A 20086-nucleotide genomic window follows, 5' to 3' on the forward strand; every position below is an offset into this window, starting at 1 on the left:
AGGTTCTCTATCTTATACTGGCCCTGCTGCTGCAAATAGTTTGTGTTGATTTAGGAGACAGCATGTCTCTCCAGGAACTTACAAGAGACCAGAGACATAGTGTCCGCATATGAAACTTTGCAGGGGGATCAGCAACAAAAGAACTGTTTGATGTTCCAACAAGTGGACCAGTCTCTCACTTTCCTTTACGTAGAATTTTCTTGACCAACTTTTACTTACTGCAATACAGATAAATCAGCAAATAAAAAGTCAGTTTGTTCTGTTACCTCCAGAATATTATCAACTTCCATAGAAGGTATGAGCTAAGAGAAATTATCTTTTGAGGCTGTGACATTTCACCCAGGAGAAATTGTGCAGATCTTAGAGCTAGGGTTCAGTAATGTTTGTATATTAGGACAGTCTCTTCTGCAAACTCCAGGCTCAGCAGGCTCAGGTCTTACTTGTGTATATATTCCACCTGTGGCTTTGCTAACCATCCTCATGGAAAACTATTCTGTACTCCCTGATCTCTTTGTGAGTAACTCTTTAGAAGAATCAAGAATCTAGCCCCGGGAAGTGAACAGGTAAAATGGAGTTTCAGAAACCAGGGAACTTGGCTGCCCATGTTACCTTTATTTCATACGTGTATATTTCCAAAGGACAATGGCTGACTGGTATTAAAACCAAGTCAATCGGACTATCATTATTGACCAAAGTAAGAATTTCCTTGTTAAGTTGTTAGAGTCAAAGCCTTGTTATCCCGTCCATATTCCTCTGGAGTACACTAATACACAATGGATTGAAAAACAGAGCATAAGAAACCAGGCACAGCACAGTCTCCCTTCTCATGCTTTAATCCCATACCCTGTGCTCCATTTATGGAGGACAGTCTCCCTAGTCCCTGACTCTCCTACAATCAGAGCAGGTGAGGTTTGTAATTATTCAGCCTCATCTCCATGGAACCTATATCAGGCAACAGAGATCCTTGGGCCATGAGAGACTACTATTTAGTTCTTAATTACATGAAAATGAAATCACATAAGAAAAAGCAAACAACGAAAATGCATGAAAGCCATTTACTCCTGGTAAATTCTTCAGGGTCCCAGGTGCTGGGGTTCGTAATTTTCCGTTATCAGAGAACTAGGGAAGGGATGGAGGTGGGGTGTCAGGAGAATAGTCTTGATAGCCTCGGCCAGCAGCAACAGCTTTTTCTTAATTTTTCCATAATTTGATGTCAAATCTTCTCCAGTCTTCTTCATGTAAGTGAGGTGACTCAGTCAATCACAATTCTATAATTATGGTATTACCTTTGTAAGCTGACTATTCCAAAATTCCCTCACAAAACCCTGTGAAGAGGGTGGGATTGTATATATGTGGGAATGTAAATGATTTCATCATGATTTAAATATCCTTTACTAAGTATCCCTTGGCACCCAAATGCTACACCCCACTTGTAGTAGACAAAAGTGCTAGGGACAAAACCAAGAGACTGGTAGAATAGTAGGAAGGCTAATGGCATGAGTATTCTAATAGGAAAAAAAACAACCCACAAGGAAAAGAGGTTTCTGACTAGGTCCTCCTTTCTAACAGTGTCTGGCTCCTGGTTGCATTTTGACAATGGGGAAGGGAGCATCAACAAAGTCTGTGCGAGGCAGCCTTGAGGTTTTCGCCCATCAAATACTTATCCCACCTCTCCCCAGTATCAAGGCAAGTGCATGGTGAGGAGGTGAATCGGTAAGATGTGTACAGTTGTCCTGTGAATATGTGGCAAAGCCATCAGGATGCAAATCTCCGGCCTTGAGTTCAGGGCTGTGTGCTTTAAGATTTGAGCCCAGGAAGGACAGGGTCCTACAGGCTGGTCCCTTACCAAACCTAAGGGGTTGTCCTGGGCCACTTTAAACTTGAGGCTGTTGAGTAGTCTTCTGGATAACTAACAGCCTATTCCGGGGAAAATATTATAACCATAACCTCTTAAGTCTTCTAATTCTACTTTGTCCCCATGAGGTAGAGGCAGGAGCACTCCAGTTAAGGAGAAGCCTCAACTCAGGTTGTACTTTGGGCCAAGTAGCTCCTCAAGGAGTAAAAGAAGGTTGAGAGGTGCTGCCTAGGGGTTTTACTTAATTGTGGGAAGAGGTTATATTGACCTGGGCAAGTCAGGGAGACTCCCTGGAAAAGATCTCCCCAGGCTGACCACAGGGCGTCTCCTAGCCCATCTCTGGGTCAGGGCTGAATGCAGATCTTACATGGGGACCTAACTAGGAGGTCTTTTCTGAGTGGGTCCTCTGATGCCTGATTAAGTGATAGCCTCTGCTGAAGCTTTTTCCACAGGTAGGGCACGTGAACGGTTTCTCACCAGTGTGTGTTCTTTGGTGCCTGACGAGGTGGTCCCTCCGACTGAAGCTTTTTCCACATTCATTGCATCGGCAGGGCCTCACTGAGGCATGTCCTCTCAGGTGCTTGGCAAATGCAGCACTATGGTTGAAGCACCGCCCACATTCGCTACAAAGATAGAGCTCCTCAGCTGCATGGGTCTTCCTGTGTGCCAGGTACCGCCTGTGGTCACTGAAGTCCTCTCCACACTCTCCACACAAGTAGGGTTTGCCTCCCAGGTGGATTCTTTGGTGTGTTGTTAGCACAGATTTCTGACTGAAGCTTTTGCCACAAATAGTACAGAAGAAGGGTTTTTCTCCTGTATGTGTCCTCTGGTGCCTAACAAGGTCTGAAGTCCAGCGGAAGTGTTTTCCACAATCGTCACATCTATAGGGTTTCTCAACAGATGGAGTTCTCTTAGCCTGGACCAGAGGGGCGGTGTCATTCAAATTCTTCCGATTTAGGGGAAATTTATAAGGAGTGCCCATTTTGTGAACCTTTTGGTGCCTGGCAAGATGCGAGCTCCGTGTATAACTTTTTCCACACTCCATACACTTATAGGGTTTCTCTCCTGTGTGAGTTCTCAGGTGTCTAACAAGGTGGGAGTTACACGTAAAACTTTTTCCACATACAGGACAGTCATGATGTCTCCCTAACAGGGAGTGGATAGGCGTGGTTTCTCGATTTGTTAAACTATTAACTTGAGAAATATTTGTACCAAATCTTCTTTCATTAAGTCTACCTGGATCATCCTCAAAGACTATTTCCCAATCTGGAGTCTGGTGGATTTCTGCATCTCCTATAACCGACCTGTGCAGATCCTCCAAACTCAGATCTTCTTGCTCAAGAAACTCTTCCTCATCTTCACTCCTATCTCCTAAGAGAGGGTGAGAGGAGAAAAGGGGAAATTACAGACGTCATGATGCCTTCTGTGCAATGGGGTGATTTTTAAACAGAGTTTTGGAAGGGCCAAGACTATACAGAAAGAAGCCCATATTGCATAACTATAGAGATTAGGAAAGGAGGAAATAATCAGTCAACTGAATGTCTGTCACGTGTTAGGCACTTTCTTATATGTTAATCTCAAGCTGTCAATAAGCCTTAATTTGGGAAAATATTATTATCCTCATTTTACAAATGTAGAGATTGAGGCTCTGGAGTTTAAGTGAACTGCTTAGTAAATGGTATAGCCACAAATCCCAAAGACCTGGCTCTTCATCTTTCACCATTTTGCATTCCATATACCTTAAACAAATGATGGGAGGGGTGAAAAGGAGGAAGAGGCTAGAACTTGGCATTCACAGGGAGACAGTAGTAATAGCTTACATGTTAAAAGAACCAATGAGAGCAGTACCCCAGAGGGAGCGAGTCAGACTAGAGGAACTACCAGCCCGGGGGAAGAAGATTCCTTTTGTCATTCCTCACCTGTGTAGGTAAAACTCAGGATTTCCGGCTCTTGAGGCTCTTGAAGTTCTCGGATATCTGGGACCAAAGGCTCTTCTTCTCTAATGTGGGAGACCTCATCTAGTCTAGGGATTGGAAATGCTGCTCAAGAGATGGGAAACACGACATTATGATTGGTTCAACAATTCCCTGTGTTAAAAGCAGATCGTTTCTATTTGGTAGATTGTAGAACAAATATACAGCCAGGTCAATCGATCGAATCTTTGGTCTCCCTAGCTGGAGTACCTCCACCTAAGTACTGCATACCTCTTGCCTTTCATCTACAACTCAGCAATTACACAACTGTAAATGCTACCCTCTTTCTCCATTCTCAAGCACGTAGATTATCTCCAACTTGTATTGCTTGTTTCAAAACTCGTATCCTTACCTCAACTACACTAACACTATAATATTATAACTATTTTCTTATTAGAAGTTTCCAACCACTTTCTAAGCATTTTCTGTTCCGCTTAATTTGGAAAGACAGCATCTTCCTCAGCTAATCCTTCAATCTCAGTGGTGGGTAGGTATAAAAGAAGTGTAGTACATACTGTCTAAGACCCCCACAATTTCCAACAGGAAAAAGATCTCTGTGCTCAGAACATTCTAGAGACACTTGAAATTACTTACATAAGGAGACCACAATTCCACAGTCTTCTTCCAAGACATATTCTCCATAGAACTCTTTCTGCGCTGGATCCAGATCACTCCACTGATCCTGGGAGAAGCATACAGCCACATCCTTGAAAGTTACCAATCCCTGAAACAACACCAGGATTCAATTAAAATGTGATGCCTCGTCGAGTCTCATATTTTGTTTTGGAATGAAGGTCCTTTGGTATAGGCAGAATCCACCCAGGAGACAAAAGGAACTCATATGAGATACTTGGCTCCCTTTCAGGAAATCTGTGTTTCACCCCGTCACTGCTTCCCGACTTTCGACTGTGGCATTGGACCTATGCTTGCTCCTTCCAATGCCATTGCTTTCTCTCAGAACCAGCCTATGTTCTTATTCTTGAGAATGTTGTTTAAATTCATGAAAAGTCATCATTCAACTCCCTATTTGATTCTTTAATGCTACATACATTTCTGTAAAAAGTTGTCTTTTCTAGGAAGCTTTCCCTAAGTGACCTTCCCTAATCATCTTTATCACTTACAAAGTCTACACAGCATAAACAAGACTTTTTTATTCAGCTGGACTACAATCTAAAAACACGAACAAAACTCTATTCCTTTTTCCTCTGGCCACATAGCTTAGTTTCCAGGCTCTGACCTGGAAAATCATGGTAAATCTTCATAAATGTTGTGGTCTGACTGGATGTAGTCCCTGGAAGAATATACCATGCAATTCCAGAAATCATTTCTGCAGCAGTAGTCATCCTTACAAATGACTGTCAAGTTTATTCCTAAAAACCAAAAACAAACCCTCACTCAACAACTGCAAAGTTGCACTGCAGTGTTACAAAATAATCCCATTCTTTTAGTCCCTCTGGTCAAGTGACAAATGAAGAGGCTTTGAAGCCTGCAGATCCAACTGAGACTATTATATCTCATTAGATGCAACACCCCTGACCCCCATATGTGCAGAACTGAGAAATGAAATTGGCAAAAGGAGAGTGGGAAGTTGTGTCCTGTCTGACCCGCTGAGTATACGGCTTGACACCTCAAGGTTCTTCAAATTCTCTGTGGAACAGAGGGAAATGAGGGCACACCTGTGACAGAGCAGTAAGAAGGGCAACCATCTCTGGGTTTCCAGTGTGCCTCTCTTCAGGAAGCTCTGGGTCCTGGGGCTCCAGAACCTCTATGAAGAAAAGAAGGCAGAGATCAGCAATATACAATGCACCCCAGTAATTGGCAAAGAGCTGAGCACCCTTAACACCTCTGGTGGGGAGGTGGGAATCAAGAAAGTGGCCTAAGGGCAGCTCAAGTCATCCTGACACCACCACCTGTAACACTAGCAGATGCCAGGAGAATAACCAAGAATATTACTCTTTAAGCTTAACCCTGTTGATGGGGGACTCTAGCAAGTACTGTCTCCTCTCAACACCCTGAAATCTATGACATCTTCCAATTACAATCTACTTAGCCTTCCTGGTATAGGAGAAATATCCCCCTCCCCGCACTCTGCCACGATGCCCCCTTTCTGTTGAGGTTTCCCACCGCTCTCCTGCAGGGGCTGGAACTCCAATTCATGGCACAGGCTCTGTTCCTCTGGTGCCCCCAGATCTGGGCTCTGTGTGGTCTCCTCATGGGACTCCTCAGGGGTCAAGGTCTGCGTAGGATCCTGCAGCTCACTAGGTGACTCAGGTTCTGCTCCTGGATGCACTGTCTCCTCTGACAGGACTTCCTGGCCATGAACATGGACAGTCACCTGGGAATAATTCCAACTTCCAGTCACCATGGAATCAGGAGGAAAGTCTTGGTTGTCATCAGGACTTATTTTAGGAGAAGCTGCCAATAGAAAAACTCCCAGATGGACCCAGATGAAGAGGGGAAACTTTCGTTCCACTGGGGCATGCAAGGAGCTGTTGAAGGTTATCCTCACCAGGATAAGACAGGGGACATTCAGATATTGCACAGCTTTCTCACTTCCCTCAGCCCTGTCCCTAACACCCAGGGCTCTGAGGTCCTGTCCTTCCCATCTCCACCTATCCCACCTGCAGCAATCCTTGTTGTTTGCTTCCCTGTCTTGTTGTTCTGGGTGGGGCAATCTGTGACAGAGGGTTTATGAGAACCTTTGAAGAAGTGACAATATTCTCTTCCCCAAGAACTGGAAGTTCGACATCCAAAGGGAAAAATTAAACCATGTGACCCTGGAGTGGCTGAGGTCCCTAGGATAGTCCCTAAGCAGGTGTTTAAAAACCCAGTAAGTCACACTCACACACACACACACAAACACCTCTGCCCCATGGCGTTTATGGATCTGGCACAACATGAGGGCATAGCTAATTGCATTTAAAGGGTAATTTATGGGGCCCTGTAAGCCCTACCCCCAAATCCATCCTTCCAGCAAATAGTCCCCCTCCACGTCACACAGATCAGGTCTCCCCCTCCTCACCCACCGCCTTGGTCTCCTGGGTTGTTTCTGCAAACCCTCCACCAGTGTCACTGCCTCCTCGCCACTTTCTGGCCGCTGGCCCCGCACCCAGCTCTGCAGTTCTCCAGGCAGGACGGTAAGGAACTGTTCCAGTACAAGCAACTCTAAGATCTGCTCCTTCGTCCGCCTCTCTGGCCTCAGCCACTGACGACAAAGTTCTCGGAGTCGAATGAGAGCTTCTCGAGGGCTTGCTGCTTCCTGGTAGCGAAAGCATCGGAAGTTCTGGTGAGAAGTCTCAAGCACGGGCTCATCCCTCTGGGAGACAGATTCTGGCCTACAGGTGAAATCATCTTCCAACTTCACCATTAGAATCCCCTCTTCTTCCCAAAGATCCTGGTCCTCTGGTTCCAAGGCTGTAGCCATTTTCCAGCTAGGGGGTGGTCTCACACCACAGAGCTCACACTGTCATTACACCCCAGTCTCAGCCAGGCACCTCAAGGAGTTTCTCTGAAGGGACCTGGGATAGAGAAGCAGAGACAAACAGTATGAGCATAAACTTATACACAGGGATAACAGTTATGAGCTCAATCATAATCTTGTACACACAATACTTCTTCAAACCATTAAATCCCCTTTCCCCTAATCTCCATAAACATATGTTGTAAACAGATCTAGTTGGAATAGGATGGCGTAAGCCTGAAGCTATGCTCCCCACCTCGTTTCCTAGGCAAGGTTCACGTCCCATAGAAAATACTGCATTTCTACTTCATGAAACCTATGAACCTAAGAGAAAAATGGCTAGGAGTTAAGTACACTGCTAAAAAATGTCATACTGACTATGGTCTGTTTTACACACACACACACACACACACACACACACACACACACACACACACACACGGATGTATAGTCTCAGAACAGACACATCAACATGGCTGAAATAGATAGGGAAGGCTTTATCAAGGTTCATTCTGAACTGAGTCACACCCAGTATTAACTTGTTCTGTAAAATGGGGACTTGCAGCTTTGATGGGAGGATTGTGTAACAACGAGGAAAGCCACTTACACAGTGGCTGGCACACAGGCACCTCAAAAAGCAACTTTCTTCTCCTTAAGACATCTTTACTTGCAAGGCCAACAGATCCTCATACTCAAGTGTGCAAAACTGAATTTATTATTTTTATTCCCAAAGCCTCTCTTCTTTCTGGAATCCTGTCTTGGCTGGATCATCACTTGTTCAGTAAACACTCAACATTGTAATTCTTGGATTCAACTTTGATTCTTCCCCATTGCTTACAGCTCATTAAACCAATTCTACCTCTCAAGCCTCTAAATCTGTTTCCTCCTCTTCTCCCGCATAGACTGCTTCAGTTTGGGCTCTCATCTCTTGCCTGGACCACTGCCCTAACTTTGTAACTGGGATCCCGCTAGTACTCAACTGTGAACAACATGCAACGAATTACCTGTGGAGCTTTTGCAAAATGCAGTATTACACAACATTCTTCTAGGCATTGATTCAGCCAATTGAAGCAACTGTATGTATCTTTAGGAATGCTGTGTGTAGTTCTGATGTGGATCTTCGTTGAGAAAGACCTATAGTGTGTAAGGTTACGAGAATCTTGGCATCAGGCTGCTGGGGTTTGCATCCTGGACCTACCGTTCACTAGGTATGAAGCCAGGGCAAGTTCTTATTCTCTTTATGCCTGTGGCCTCATTTACAGAACGGAGGGAATAATACTATCTAATAGGGTTACTATGAGGATTAGATGCATTACTCTCTGTGAAGTAAATTACTATCTGCACCCCAATATTAACTTTTGTGTTGTTCCTAAATCATAGTTCCACCTGCATCACTCAACATTTAAAGAGTAAGTTCTTACTGTAAGGTCAGTTCTCAAGTCCTTGGCACTGCAATGAGCCTCTTTACAATCAGCCCTCAATCTATTTTCAAGCCTCACATCCCGCGCTCTTCTCTGTATCACCTGGCTATAATAAACGCACTGCTAATCTCCCTACAACACGGGTCTCTTCCGGCCTCCAGGCCTGTCTGAAGGCTGTTCCTTCTGCCTGGAATACTCCACTCCATCCTTAATGCTGCGTGGTGTGTTCCTCTTTCTTCTCGACAGGTTCCCTTTTTCTTCATTCCCATGATTTACTGGTTAGGTCCCTGTCAGTTCTCATCTGAAACTGCCTCCAAATGTGAACTACCTGCCTCCAGATTTGTTACCTTTAAGTTACAGTCGCAGCATCCTCTCCCTGCCTCCATGCACTGCAAAGGTTCACACCTTATCGTGGGAATTACTACAATGGAATTCTAACAGATTTGACTGCTTCCAATGTTACCCCTCCGTAAAACATGATTGCTGGCAAACAGTCTAAATATTAAGTCACATCCTATTACTTCTCAGCATAAAATGCTCAATGGCTCCCCAGCACATTGAAGATGGAATACAAACACCTTAGCTTTGCGTGCAGCTCCTTCTGTCCATCCCTCACTCTGTCCATGCCACATTCTTACCTACTTTTTGTTACCTGCTAATTCTTTTTATTTGGAAAACTCAACTTATGGTCCACATCCTCCAAGAAGTGCACTCTTGGCAAATCCGGTCATGCCTCCTCTCTATTTAAGACCCTCCATCACTCCTCCCTGCCTTGTAAGTGTAACACAAACTTCTAAGTATCACATATTAGGCTGACCTACACCCTACTCCCTGAGCCCCCTCTCCTGTCCTTTCACACAGTTGTGCACATGCAAAGCACACAAAAGCCCCACGTTCTTTGGCTTTTGAACATGCTGTTCCTTCTAACTCTTCACCCTTCATTAGGTTAGACTTTATCTTTCAAGACATAATTCAGGCTTCACATGTTCTGAGATGTTTTCCTTGATCCCATCTCCCCCTATCCTTAGAAATGGTTAGAAATCACTTTGCTGCCATAGCAACCTGGGCACATCTCTATATCATCGTATCTGTCGTATCAAATAGCTACTGTTTATCTTTCCTGTGAAACTCCTTGAAGTTCGGGACTACGCTTTTTATCAATCTCTAATCCTATAATAAAGTGCACAATAAATGCATTTAAATGAACCTCCACTTGGAAGTTTTCTTCCTACTCTAACAGAAGGATCAATCTTTTCCTCCATTATGTTTCTCTTTTTATTCACCAAATCTTGTTAATGCTACCTTCTAAATTGTCTTTCAAATTCACCCACCTCATCTCCACTAACAGCCAAGCCATTACGACCCACTAAATGGCAATAGTAGAATCCTTTAAAGAAATGATGTCTGCCACTCGTACTCTGCACTGGCACTAACAGGCACCTAAATGTTGAATGACTTGGTTCAAGTTTCACCACTGGTCTTCCTGGTCCTGCCCCATCCAGACCAGGTTGCAGTCTCCACATGCAACTTGAGGAATTCTTCATTTTCAATAGAACTGCCTCAGATTCACCTTCAAGATTATCAGTGTACTCTTAACAGCTGTCTGGTGTGCTGCTGCCCATCAAATGAGTTTGGTTACCATGTTATTCATTCTTTCTTAGCTATATCTCATATCACTCTTCATTCATGCTCTTTTTCCATTATCCTCAAATATTGACTATATACTTTCATAGCCTGTTTTAGATAGTTTCATAATCTCTAGATCTTCATGGGCTAATTTGCTTACTTATTGAATCTGTTGTCTCTACTTCAAGGTAGTTTGTTTTCTCAGGCAGTTTGTAATTTTTAAAATTTTATGTCCACTTTCAGTGAGATATTTACTTGGAGTCCTGAGAGGCCTACATTATAAAAGTGAGCCCTTTGAACGGCATTTCACTTGCTTCTACTTAAGTACTTATAGTTTCAATGATCCTGGATCAGTTTTTGTCAATTTCTCGCAGTATTCCTGAATTATGCTGACAGTGTATTATTTGGGCCTGTGATTTTTCATCCAACCCAAGGTTACGGAGGCCTATTTCCTTGTCCCTTTACTTGATCACTAGACAGATTTTCATGGAGGGGGCAGCTCTTCAAGGCTCCAGGCTGTTAGATGGTTCAATTCCATATACATTCCCCATCCCCTCCAGTTTCCCAGTTCCTATCTCCTTGTTGCAGCACAGATATTAGAACCCAAAACTGAAGCCTTTATTTTGGTTTGAAGTCTCCTTGGGCTGTGGTGGAGTCAGCTTGTACTTACTGCTCTAGTTTTTATTTCTGGAACCTATATATTTACCTTCTTTTTTTTTTTTGGGGGGGGGGAAGGTGGATGCAGGAATGTAATAATGGGCAGGACCCCCCTCCACATTAGTTGTACCTGCAATATTGCATGAAGGTTTGAGTGGTGAACTTTCTAACACATGAAATCAGCTAACGGCTTCACACTGTCCACAGGATAAAATTTAAACTTCTTACAATTCTCAAGGCCCTTGAAGACCTGGCCCCTGCCTACCTCTTTTCTCCCATGACTGCCACACCCATTGAAAGTCACTGCTCCAAAGCACTGCTCTGTCTCTTTTCTGTGCCCTCACTGGGCTTTCAAGATGCTGCTCCCTCTGCCTGAGACAGCCTTTTCCACTCCCTTTACTTGTGTAACTCTACTCATCCTACAGATCTCAGGTCTCCCAGGAGCCTTCCCTGAGCCTCCCAGATTGTCTGCACAGGACTTGTGCCTCCTCATATCACAGCCCACACACTTATCTCTTTTTCGTATGGTGAAAATCGGTCATCTTGCCATTTAACTCACCAGACTGTGAAGCTCTGAGGGCAGGCACATCAAAGCACCCAGCTCAATGCCTGTCACACAACAGGCGCTCGCACAGAACACTTGTTAAGTTTTTCTAAGTCTCTCTCTGGAAGGACAGATACCATGTCTTATTAATTCTTATTTATTCATTTGTCCAGCAAGTCGTGTGGACAAAAGAATAAATAAGGAAAAACCATTTACTGCTTGGATTGTGAGTAAACCAGAGTAAGGTGATTCGTTACATGACGAAACCTCAATTCATCACAAGGAATCTTCAGGTTGTCTTGAGATTATCCAAACGCAAGTCACACAAATCTGTGCATTTGGGGAAAAATCAATTTCCTTTGAGGAGTTAAATCAACTTTAATAAGTACAAAACCAGATTATCAAATAATGCAATATAACTACAATAATGATTATTTATCCAAAGCTTCCCAATCCTGACCCCCAAGAATCTTGCAAGGCAGGGAGAGAACATAGAATTGATAAATAGGGTCTTTTGGCTTAACGAAGGTATGTCTATTATCTTAAAGGTCTGAGAATCCATGCCTAGTGAAGCAGACTAGAAACCTCAGTTTTCATGTAGTACTAGCTGCAAGAGATTCCATGCTATGTGGATTCCATAAAGTATGCATTGAGAGAAGGGTTCCTGCTCTCATAGGGCTTTGTTTTCCAAAGAAAAAAAATATAACAGTGCCACAAAAAATACCTGCCCTTTTTAAATGCCCTTTGGAATGATGCACTGAGCTTTCTATTGCTTGACTGTATTACTTTGGCAACCTAAGAAAATGAGATGAAGGCACAGAGCTCAGCAAAAGTGGAATGGAGGGAGGAAAAAGAGTCCCTGGTGGGACAAAGAGATGGGAAAGAATAGGAAGCAGGTGGTGCTGTGGGAAGAGCACTGAATTAGGTATCCAAAGATGAACCATTCAGCCCCAGATCCCTAAGAAACTGGAGCCGCCCTAAGGGTTTCATGAGATTACATGCAAAAGAGCCCTTGTAAAGGGTAAAGCCCTCCGCAGATAACTGCTCTCTTAACCCACAGGATGAGCTAAGATCTGTGAGAGTTTACGAACTACAATTTGTGCAAATGTCAGGTATCAATATTAGAGAGAGAAAACGAACAGTTTTATTCTACAATTCATGGGATGTGCTACACTGTAAGTCTGCCTTGCATTTTGTTGCCCTAGCTATATTTTAATACCTTTCCATTCAAAATCTGTCCTTGGAAGGGTTCCACAGTGACAGACACAAACTGGACAATAGGATAATATAGAGAGATGTGAAACCAGGCAAGGAAGAATAAAATACTTGGTTCTAGAAGGCTCTAAAACAATGTCTACAGAGACGTTTTATAAGCCTAGGCCCCGTTATCTAGTCTCTTGAGTATGTATTTCTAGGATGTACGGGGCAGGATTGGGTAGAAGATGTGGAAAGGGAAAAACCTTTCTCCTCTTTGGTCCAGGTGTCTGCCTCTTACCTGAATGTGTCACAGGTCTGTGAAGATGCTAACGCAATTCTGACAATGAAAACTGAAGCCAATGAAAGGATATCTGGTTCTCTAGCTTAAAATGTTACTATCTGGGGTGATTTTTCTAGAGCCAAAATGACAAGGTTTACAGTCATATTATTATCTAAAGGAGAGATGGTGATCTATTTACTAGCAAATAATTTTCAAAAGAAAACAGTGATCAGAGAGGTTCAAATGGTTTAATTTAGCAGACACCTACATCCCTTCCAGTTTCCATTATTATATTTTACCCTAATGCAGGCCCATAACCTGGAAATATGACGATGACTCCTTACTAGGTCACTGCAAAAGCTCCTCATGGTTCTAGAATACAAATCAACTAATAAAAATTAAGTGCCCTTTTCCAATGCTGTATTGTTCTTTAGAACTAAAGATTATCCCAGAATGATCCTTCTACTAGAAAGATTATTGTATTAATTTTCCAATATACAAATATTTATTCATGCTTTCCACATAAAAATTAGGGGCTTTGGAGCCCTGGGTTTGGATCCCTCTCCTGACGTATTAGCCATGTGACACTCCCTAAATCTCAAGTGTCATCTGAGACTTGTGGCTTGTACTACCTACTTCACATGGCTGTTCTAAAGAGTAAATGAAGTAACAGATAGAATTACTCAGCATAGACCCTGGTATAGGACAGATGCTCAATATATTTTGTTCTCTCTTTTTCAAGTTGCTCTAAATCCTTTTGGGAAGAAGGCAAGATTTAAATGAACAAACAAAGTCCTTTATTTCATCATAATTACAAAAAAAATTAAAATATACAGGAAAAATTTCAGTCTGTTTATTGTTATATCAAACGTAACGTGTTAAACCAGAAGAGTCCTTTCTTTGAAGGCACTTATAAGGTAGGAATAAATAAGATCATTGGAATACAGATGGACTGAAATCTTAAAAGATAGGTTTTCTTGCCGAAGACCATATTAGTTAGCAATTCTTCTATTTATCAATATCATAGTCCCCTCCCCTCTCCTCCCTGTAACTGGGAGGAGGCAATTTGAGGCAAATACAGTTAGTACACCCAAGAAGTTCCTTGAAAACAACCCAGAAGGCAAATGAAATAAAAAGGAATGCATTCACTGACTTGGCTTTCACACACATCATGATCAGGATGCTTCAAACTACGAGGTCGGACAATTAAGTTCGCGAACTCAGCCTAGAAAAACTGCTACATACTTTACTACTGAACATCACTACGGTCACCTTCGAAGTACTCCCCTTGGGAAGCTATGCAGCGATGCCAGCGCCTAGTCCACCCTTCAAAGCAATTTTGGAATTCTTTTTCTGGAATGGTCATCAGAGCTGTCGTCTTATTACCCTCGATGTCCTGAATGTCATCAAGATGTCTTCCTTTCAATATTTCCTTTATCTTCGGGTAAAGAAAGAAGTCATTGGGGGCCAGATCAGGTGAGTAGGGAGGATGTCCCAATACAGTTATTTGTTTACTGGCTAAAAACTCCCTCACAGACAGTGCCGTGTGAGCTGGTGCATTGTCGTGATGCAAGAGCCGTGAATTGTAGGCGAAAAGTTCAGGTCGTCTAACTTTTTCACGCATCCATTTCAGCACTTCCAAATAGTTAACTTGGTTAACTGTTTTGTGTCCAGTTGGTACAAATTCATAATGAATAATACCTCTGATATCAAGAAAAGGTTAGCAACATCGTTGCAATAAGTTCACGAGCTTAATTGTCACACCTCGTATATTTAAAAACTATTTCTCAAAATATTTTTGCCGCTTCAATTTTTTCTTCTTTATAAGATTCAACATGCAATATTTGAGTAGCATGGGGAGAAGTGGCTCCAAGCTTATCACAACAGGTTTCAAAGAAACAGAATAAGGTGTAGAGAAGGGAAAGACAGGAAGAAATAAAAAGGCCAAATAAGTAGTGGTGGTACAGGGAAGTCAGTGGAGGCTAGGACATACATATCTTCTGCCCTGAAATTTTGTACTTTGTGGTTAGGATCAAAGTATAAAAAAAATGTCACTGAGAGCAAATGTAAACATGAAAAGTATAAAATAAAGCTATAAAATCACAATAATTCACTTTATTTTTAATTATAATGTTTTCTATAGGTATATACTACAGGCCAGGAGGTTGAATTCTACCTCCTAAAGATGTGTCATCTTGGATAAGTCACATCAACTCATCTTGAAAATAGGGATGACTCTCTACTAAAAAAGGCAGAGAGCTGAATCATCTTTTGAGAAACCGTCCGGCTTTTTGATGGTGATAAAGGAGGGGTTTTGAGAGAAACAAAGATATATAGCTTCTTTATTGAGTACATAACGTATTAGCCTAGGATGGTGAGAGGGATTTATTCCAGAGTTGAAATGGCTAGAAGCCAAATACAGATTTTAAGAGTCCAGAATTAAATATGTGGCCATCATGATTATACCTGTTAATCTCCAACACGAAGTTAGGCTTTTTAACCTCAAATAATGGTTAGTACTCAGAGGTGCTTAATGGCCTAAATAAAACAGGTTAATTTATATGCCCCAGTTTAAAACAGAACATCACAAACTAATCTGAAGTAGGAAAAGGGCAGTCATCAAACCTGATCCCCACCCTTATGACAGCAGCAGCTTTCATTTGGCAGCCAGTTAAACTAGCTAAATCCAATGAATTACTACAATGAACGTGGGCAATTCCAATCACATAGAAGAACCATTATTTAATGAAAAATAATAGGATAATGTATATTATAAATATAGCCTGACCTGAGGTGTAAATTCGGATAATTTAGAAGTCAATTCGAAAGTCATTTACTATGTTTTCAGTTTCGTAATTAATATGCTAGTCAGGATAACCTGCTGCTCTATATCTAGATGATTTCCTTTTGGCTTTGCCCAAGGTTCCCTTGCATGTGATGAGATGATAAAGGACTGGACCCACGCCTGCAGGACCAGATGGATCTGAGAATATCAGGTTTCCACTGCAGATTAAATCACTGTTCAAAGTAAAAGTCATCCCAGAATGCCATTCTTGTTGTGGGAACTGTTTAGCATCTTTATCTTCTTCTTTGAGCCCTGCCCCTGAGAGCAAGGACCTCCTTATTCATTTGCATATTTCTAAGGCCTAACACTTTGTCAAACACTTGGTAGAAAAGGTGCTCAATAAATGTATGTTGAATTTAGTTAAGCTATTTCTCTCCCCCCATCTTGGAGATAGACACACTGAAATTCAGAATCATTGAATGCCAGGGCTTCTGGGAAATAAACCACTCACAAGGAGTGTCACTGGCATTTGGCATTAGCATTTATTCTAATCTGGAGGACTCAGGTGGCATAACCATATACTGCTTTACTATGTGGCACAGGATTAGTGGAGAAAATCTTCAAGGGGGTAGGTGGGCACCAGATAGAGTTCACTCAATCCAAATATCTACTGAGCATCAATTTTGTGTCACACACAATTCAAGGTGCTAGGCCTAGAAAGATGAAAAAAGCACAGGCTCTGACCTTAAAGACTTTAACATACTCATATAATTAAGAAATAGCAGGGACTTTATATACCAAAGATTCACAGTAAAAACCTAGAATATGGGTATAAGCTATATGATCAAAAAGCTCCTATCAAGAGAAATAAGAAAATCAAGGGAAAAACTTATCAATATTTTGTTTTCAATTTGGTATAAGATAAAGCACTTAAAGAGGTTTTTTTTTAAAGTACACTTTTTAAATTCTACAAACGAAAGAATTCAGACCTAAGTGGTTAAATTACCCACACAGGACCATATTACTAGTTTTCAGCACAGAAGTACTCACACACAGGTCTGCAGTGGTTTGATCCCCAAACCACTGCAATATTTATGTGAACAAGTTTGGCCAAAGACAATGGTTCTCAGTGTTGAGAAACCCAGGCCAGCAGCACCAGCACATAAGAACTTGTTAGAAATGCAAATTCTCAAGCTCCAGCCCAGCTCTATTACCAGAAACTCTGGGGGTAGCACCACCAATCAGTGTTTAACAAGCCCTTCAGGTGCTTAAGATGCACGATAAATTTGAGAACCAGTACCTAAGTAAGAGGAAGTAAATCTGAAGTTCGAATAGAACTTTTCCAGTGTTGGCCAAATTTACTGGAGGGTTTGAAAAAGTAGAGAGTCTAGGACTGTTACGTTTTATGCCTGTGTCAAATTAACTGGAAAAAAAAGTAAACCTGTAACTTACCTCATCTGTATAGTTTGTAATGCACAAGAGTCCCTCACATCGTAATAAACCTTGCTGTGCCTTGAAATGACTGTCTACTGCAATACAGTATATAGAAAGAGTGCACAAGGGGGTACAGCTGGAGGAGAAAGGGGGAAAAGATCATGAATTACAGGTGTTTGGTCATAGGAGGAAACATTCCCTTCCTCCCTCCATACCTACCCACCTTTTTATGCTAGACAGTAAGAACAGAAAGTTCCTCAAGACACATGGCCGCACTTGAACTCTGTGCTGTCACACACTTCCCAACAAGCCTCCCATGGCGACCCCACAACCTTTCTGAAGTGGCTTTCTGGATCGAGGTCCACGGGGCAGCTTGTAAGACAAGTTGGGAGGAGGGATGAGGGACTCCACTAGCATTCCTTGTGGTTGCTAGTGCCTGAGGCTGCCCCGGGTGTCACCTGCAAAGTGTGCACGGAGAAAAAGCAACAGTTCTAGCCTGGCCTCTAAGTGAGAGCCTGGATGTGGCACTGCTCCCCAACAGGGACCGAGGCAGACAGAGTTGTCAAAGCCCAGAAAAACACAAACTGGGCTGACACTTTTCTGAGAGAACACAGCATATTCATGGCACACGAACAAACTTTTAGTCAAACCAACCAAAAAGCAGGGGCCTGGACACTCCTGCTGAGGGAAATAGTGGTGTTCACAAGTGCCAAACCTGGCTGCTGGGGGGTCGGGGGAGAAAAGCTGCAAGTGGAGTTGAGGGAAAGCTCGGGGTGGTCACAGCGGCGGCTGAAACGCCAAAGGCAAGACTGTCGTCAAGGCCTAGTATGATCCCTGGTGGTAAGATCACAGGTATTTCTGCATGTGCGCTGGACCAGGGGTTAGTGGTGGGAAGAGACAGGGCTCATCTGGGCAGGCAGCCTGCGGGGATGATTCCTGAGCCGTCGGAGAAGCGGGGCGAGAAAACGCTGCGAGAAATAAAGGGGCCTAGGTCAGTCCTCCCCGGGTTCCGGGGGAGCAAGTGGCGCGGAAGCCCTGGGAGGCACGGTCGCACGGCGTCTCTGCAGGCCTCGAGGGGAAGAGGGCGGTGACTGGAAAGAGCGCCTGAAACCCCACCCGTGTCCCCGGAGGTTCCAGCGCCGGCCACCAAGACACACGAGGGCCATACGCCCGGGGCCCCTCACTACACTGCCACCGCCCTGTCCCCAGATCCGTCCGATCTCCCCAGGCTCCGGGGGGCGGGGTCTCCGACCCCTCCCTCTCCCCCCCGCCCTGCGCTGCCCGGCTCAGCCCGATCCGGCCCGGCCCGGCCCAGCCCGCCAGCACTCACGGCTCCGACAGCTCCGGTGGCTCCTCCCCTGCCCCGGCTTCTCCCCCACCCACTCCCGGCCGAAGCAGCGCCGCCGGATCCGAGCCGCGCGGGGCCTGGCGGGTCAGAACACGTGGGGGCCTTTGCACCCGGAACCGGAAGCTGCTCTTCGCGTGCCCCTCGCCGCGCCGGGGCCTGTCTAGGCTCGGGGAGGTTCGGTCCTCTCGGTGTGCCTGACGCGGACTGAGGCTTCCCGGCTCCGGCAGCTGCACGTCGTGCTGGCGGTCTCAGGCCAGACCGCTTCGTCCGCTCCTCTCTGCTTCCTTTTTGTTTTCTGTTTTTGATCTTTTGTTTGTTTTGCTTTTGATGCCTATACCTCGACTTGTTTCTCTTGGTTTTTTACCCCCTTTGCGTTGTCCGCGAAGCGTGGTAGAAAAGAGCCGTTTTGGGTTTCAGTACTGGCCTTTGCATGTACCATCAGTTACAGGGCCTGGGACAAATCCTTCCACCCGTCTGAACCTCGGTGTCCATCTTCTAAAACGGGCGTAGTGACACCGCTGCTTTGAGGACTAAATCATAGTTGCGTGTAAACTGATTAGAACGTGGTAGAAGCTTAGTAAGAGAATAGTTATCATGTCATTGTTCTCTATTTTCCTTTGATCATTTCTGTGTGCTTCTTTACTTTGAGACTCTTCCGTGATCTCATTTGCTCATTTTTGTCTGGGTCAGAGAGGTTTCTGCCTGTACCTGCCATTTTCATTTTCACTCTCTGCCCCTTCAGTCTCCTAAGTCACCACTGTCCAGGTGATCTAGCTCTGGCCACTTCTCTACCCCTTAGGTCTTACACGTTTTATTTTCGTGGGACACATTGCTGGGCTCTGTTTATTGTGTTTGAACCTAAGGTATTCATTACTTTGGTGAAGGGAGAGAAATATACAGTTCACAAAAGCCTACTGTGTGCCAGATGTTTTCTCTATATATCTCATTTAATTTAAAATATTAAGTTCATAACACATAAATATGTTCTCCTAAACATTTAAAACATTACAGGTAAAGCTAATGACGTTTTGCTAAACTTGGCTTCCTCATCTCTCTCACCAAAAGTTTATTCTTGAGTCTGGTGTGTTTATCTTCCATACTTTTTTCTGTACTTTGACATACAATACACATATACATTCATAGAAAATATATAGACTGTTTTTTGTATATATGCGTGTATGTGTTCATGTTGCATCCCTCAATTTGCTATTTTCTAGCAGCAGTCCTTGGCGATCTGTCCATAGTACATACAGATCTCACCTATTCCTTCTACTTTATGCATAACGTTCCCTAGTCTGAACAGCCATTTACCTATTGATAATATATATGTTGTTTACAATTGCTACTATTATAAACAATGCTTAATAAACATCCTTTCTGCGCATACATGCAAAAAGCATTGCTGTGTCGTAGGTTGTATACATTTAATTAGAACTGCCAAAGTATCTTCACAGTGACTGCACCTATCTGTGTATGAGAATTATTTTCCCCCATATCTATGCCATT

At 43.4% G+C, this 20086-nt stretch overlaps 1 protein-coding gene across 9 annotated transcripts; it reads right to left on the bottom strand.

Annotated features, from left to right (window-relative positions):
• Window positions 1–815: 815 nt before the first annotated feature.
• ZNF202 (zinc finger protein 202) lies at window positions 816–18683 on the bottom strand. Of its 9 annotated transcripts, none has more exons than XM_074321230.1 (9): window positions 18563–18675; window positions 17456–17690; window positions 17251–17368; window positions 6851–7346; window positions 5953–6163; window positions 5505–5593; window positions 4423–4552; window positions 3775–3894; window positions 816–3226 (listed from the first exon to the last, which is right to left on the bottom strand). In XM_074321230.1, exons 4-9 carry the CDS (start codon window positions 7250–7252, stop codon window positions 2235–2237), a joined length of 1944 nt encoding a protein of 647 aa, XP_074177331.1. In that variant the 5' UTR covers window positions 7253–7346; window positions 17251–17368; window positions 17456–17690; window positions 18563–18675; the 3' UTR covers window positions 816–2234. The 9 variants fall into 9 exon arrangements, with proteins under 9 accessions (XP_074177331.1, XP_074177328.1, XP_074177329.1 ...); XM_074321227.1 differs by having other exon boundaries at window positions 17456–18200; window positions 18563–18669; XM_074321228.1 differs by lacking the exon at window positions 18563–18675 and adding an exon at window positions 17948–18550.
• Window positions 18684–20086: the final 1403 nt, after the last annotated feature.

This window comes from Rhinolophus sinicus, linkage group LG16 (genome assembly GCF_036562045.2).
Source record: "Rhinolophus sinicus isolate RSC01 linkage group LG16, ASM3656204v1, whole genome shotgun sequence".
Classification (NCBI taxonomy): domain Eukaryota; kingdom Metazoa; phylum Chordata; class Mammalia; order Chiroptera; family Rhinolophidae; genus Rhinolophus; species Rhinolophus sinicus.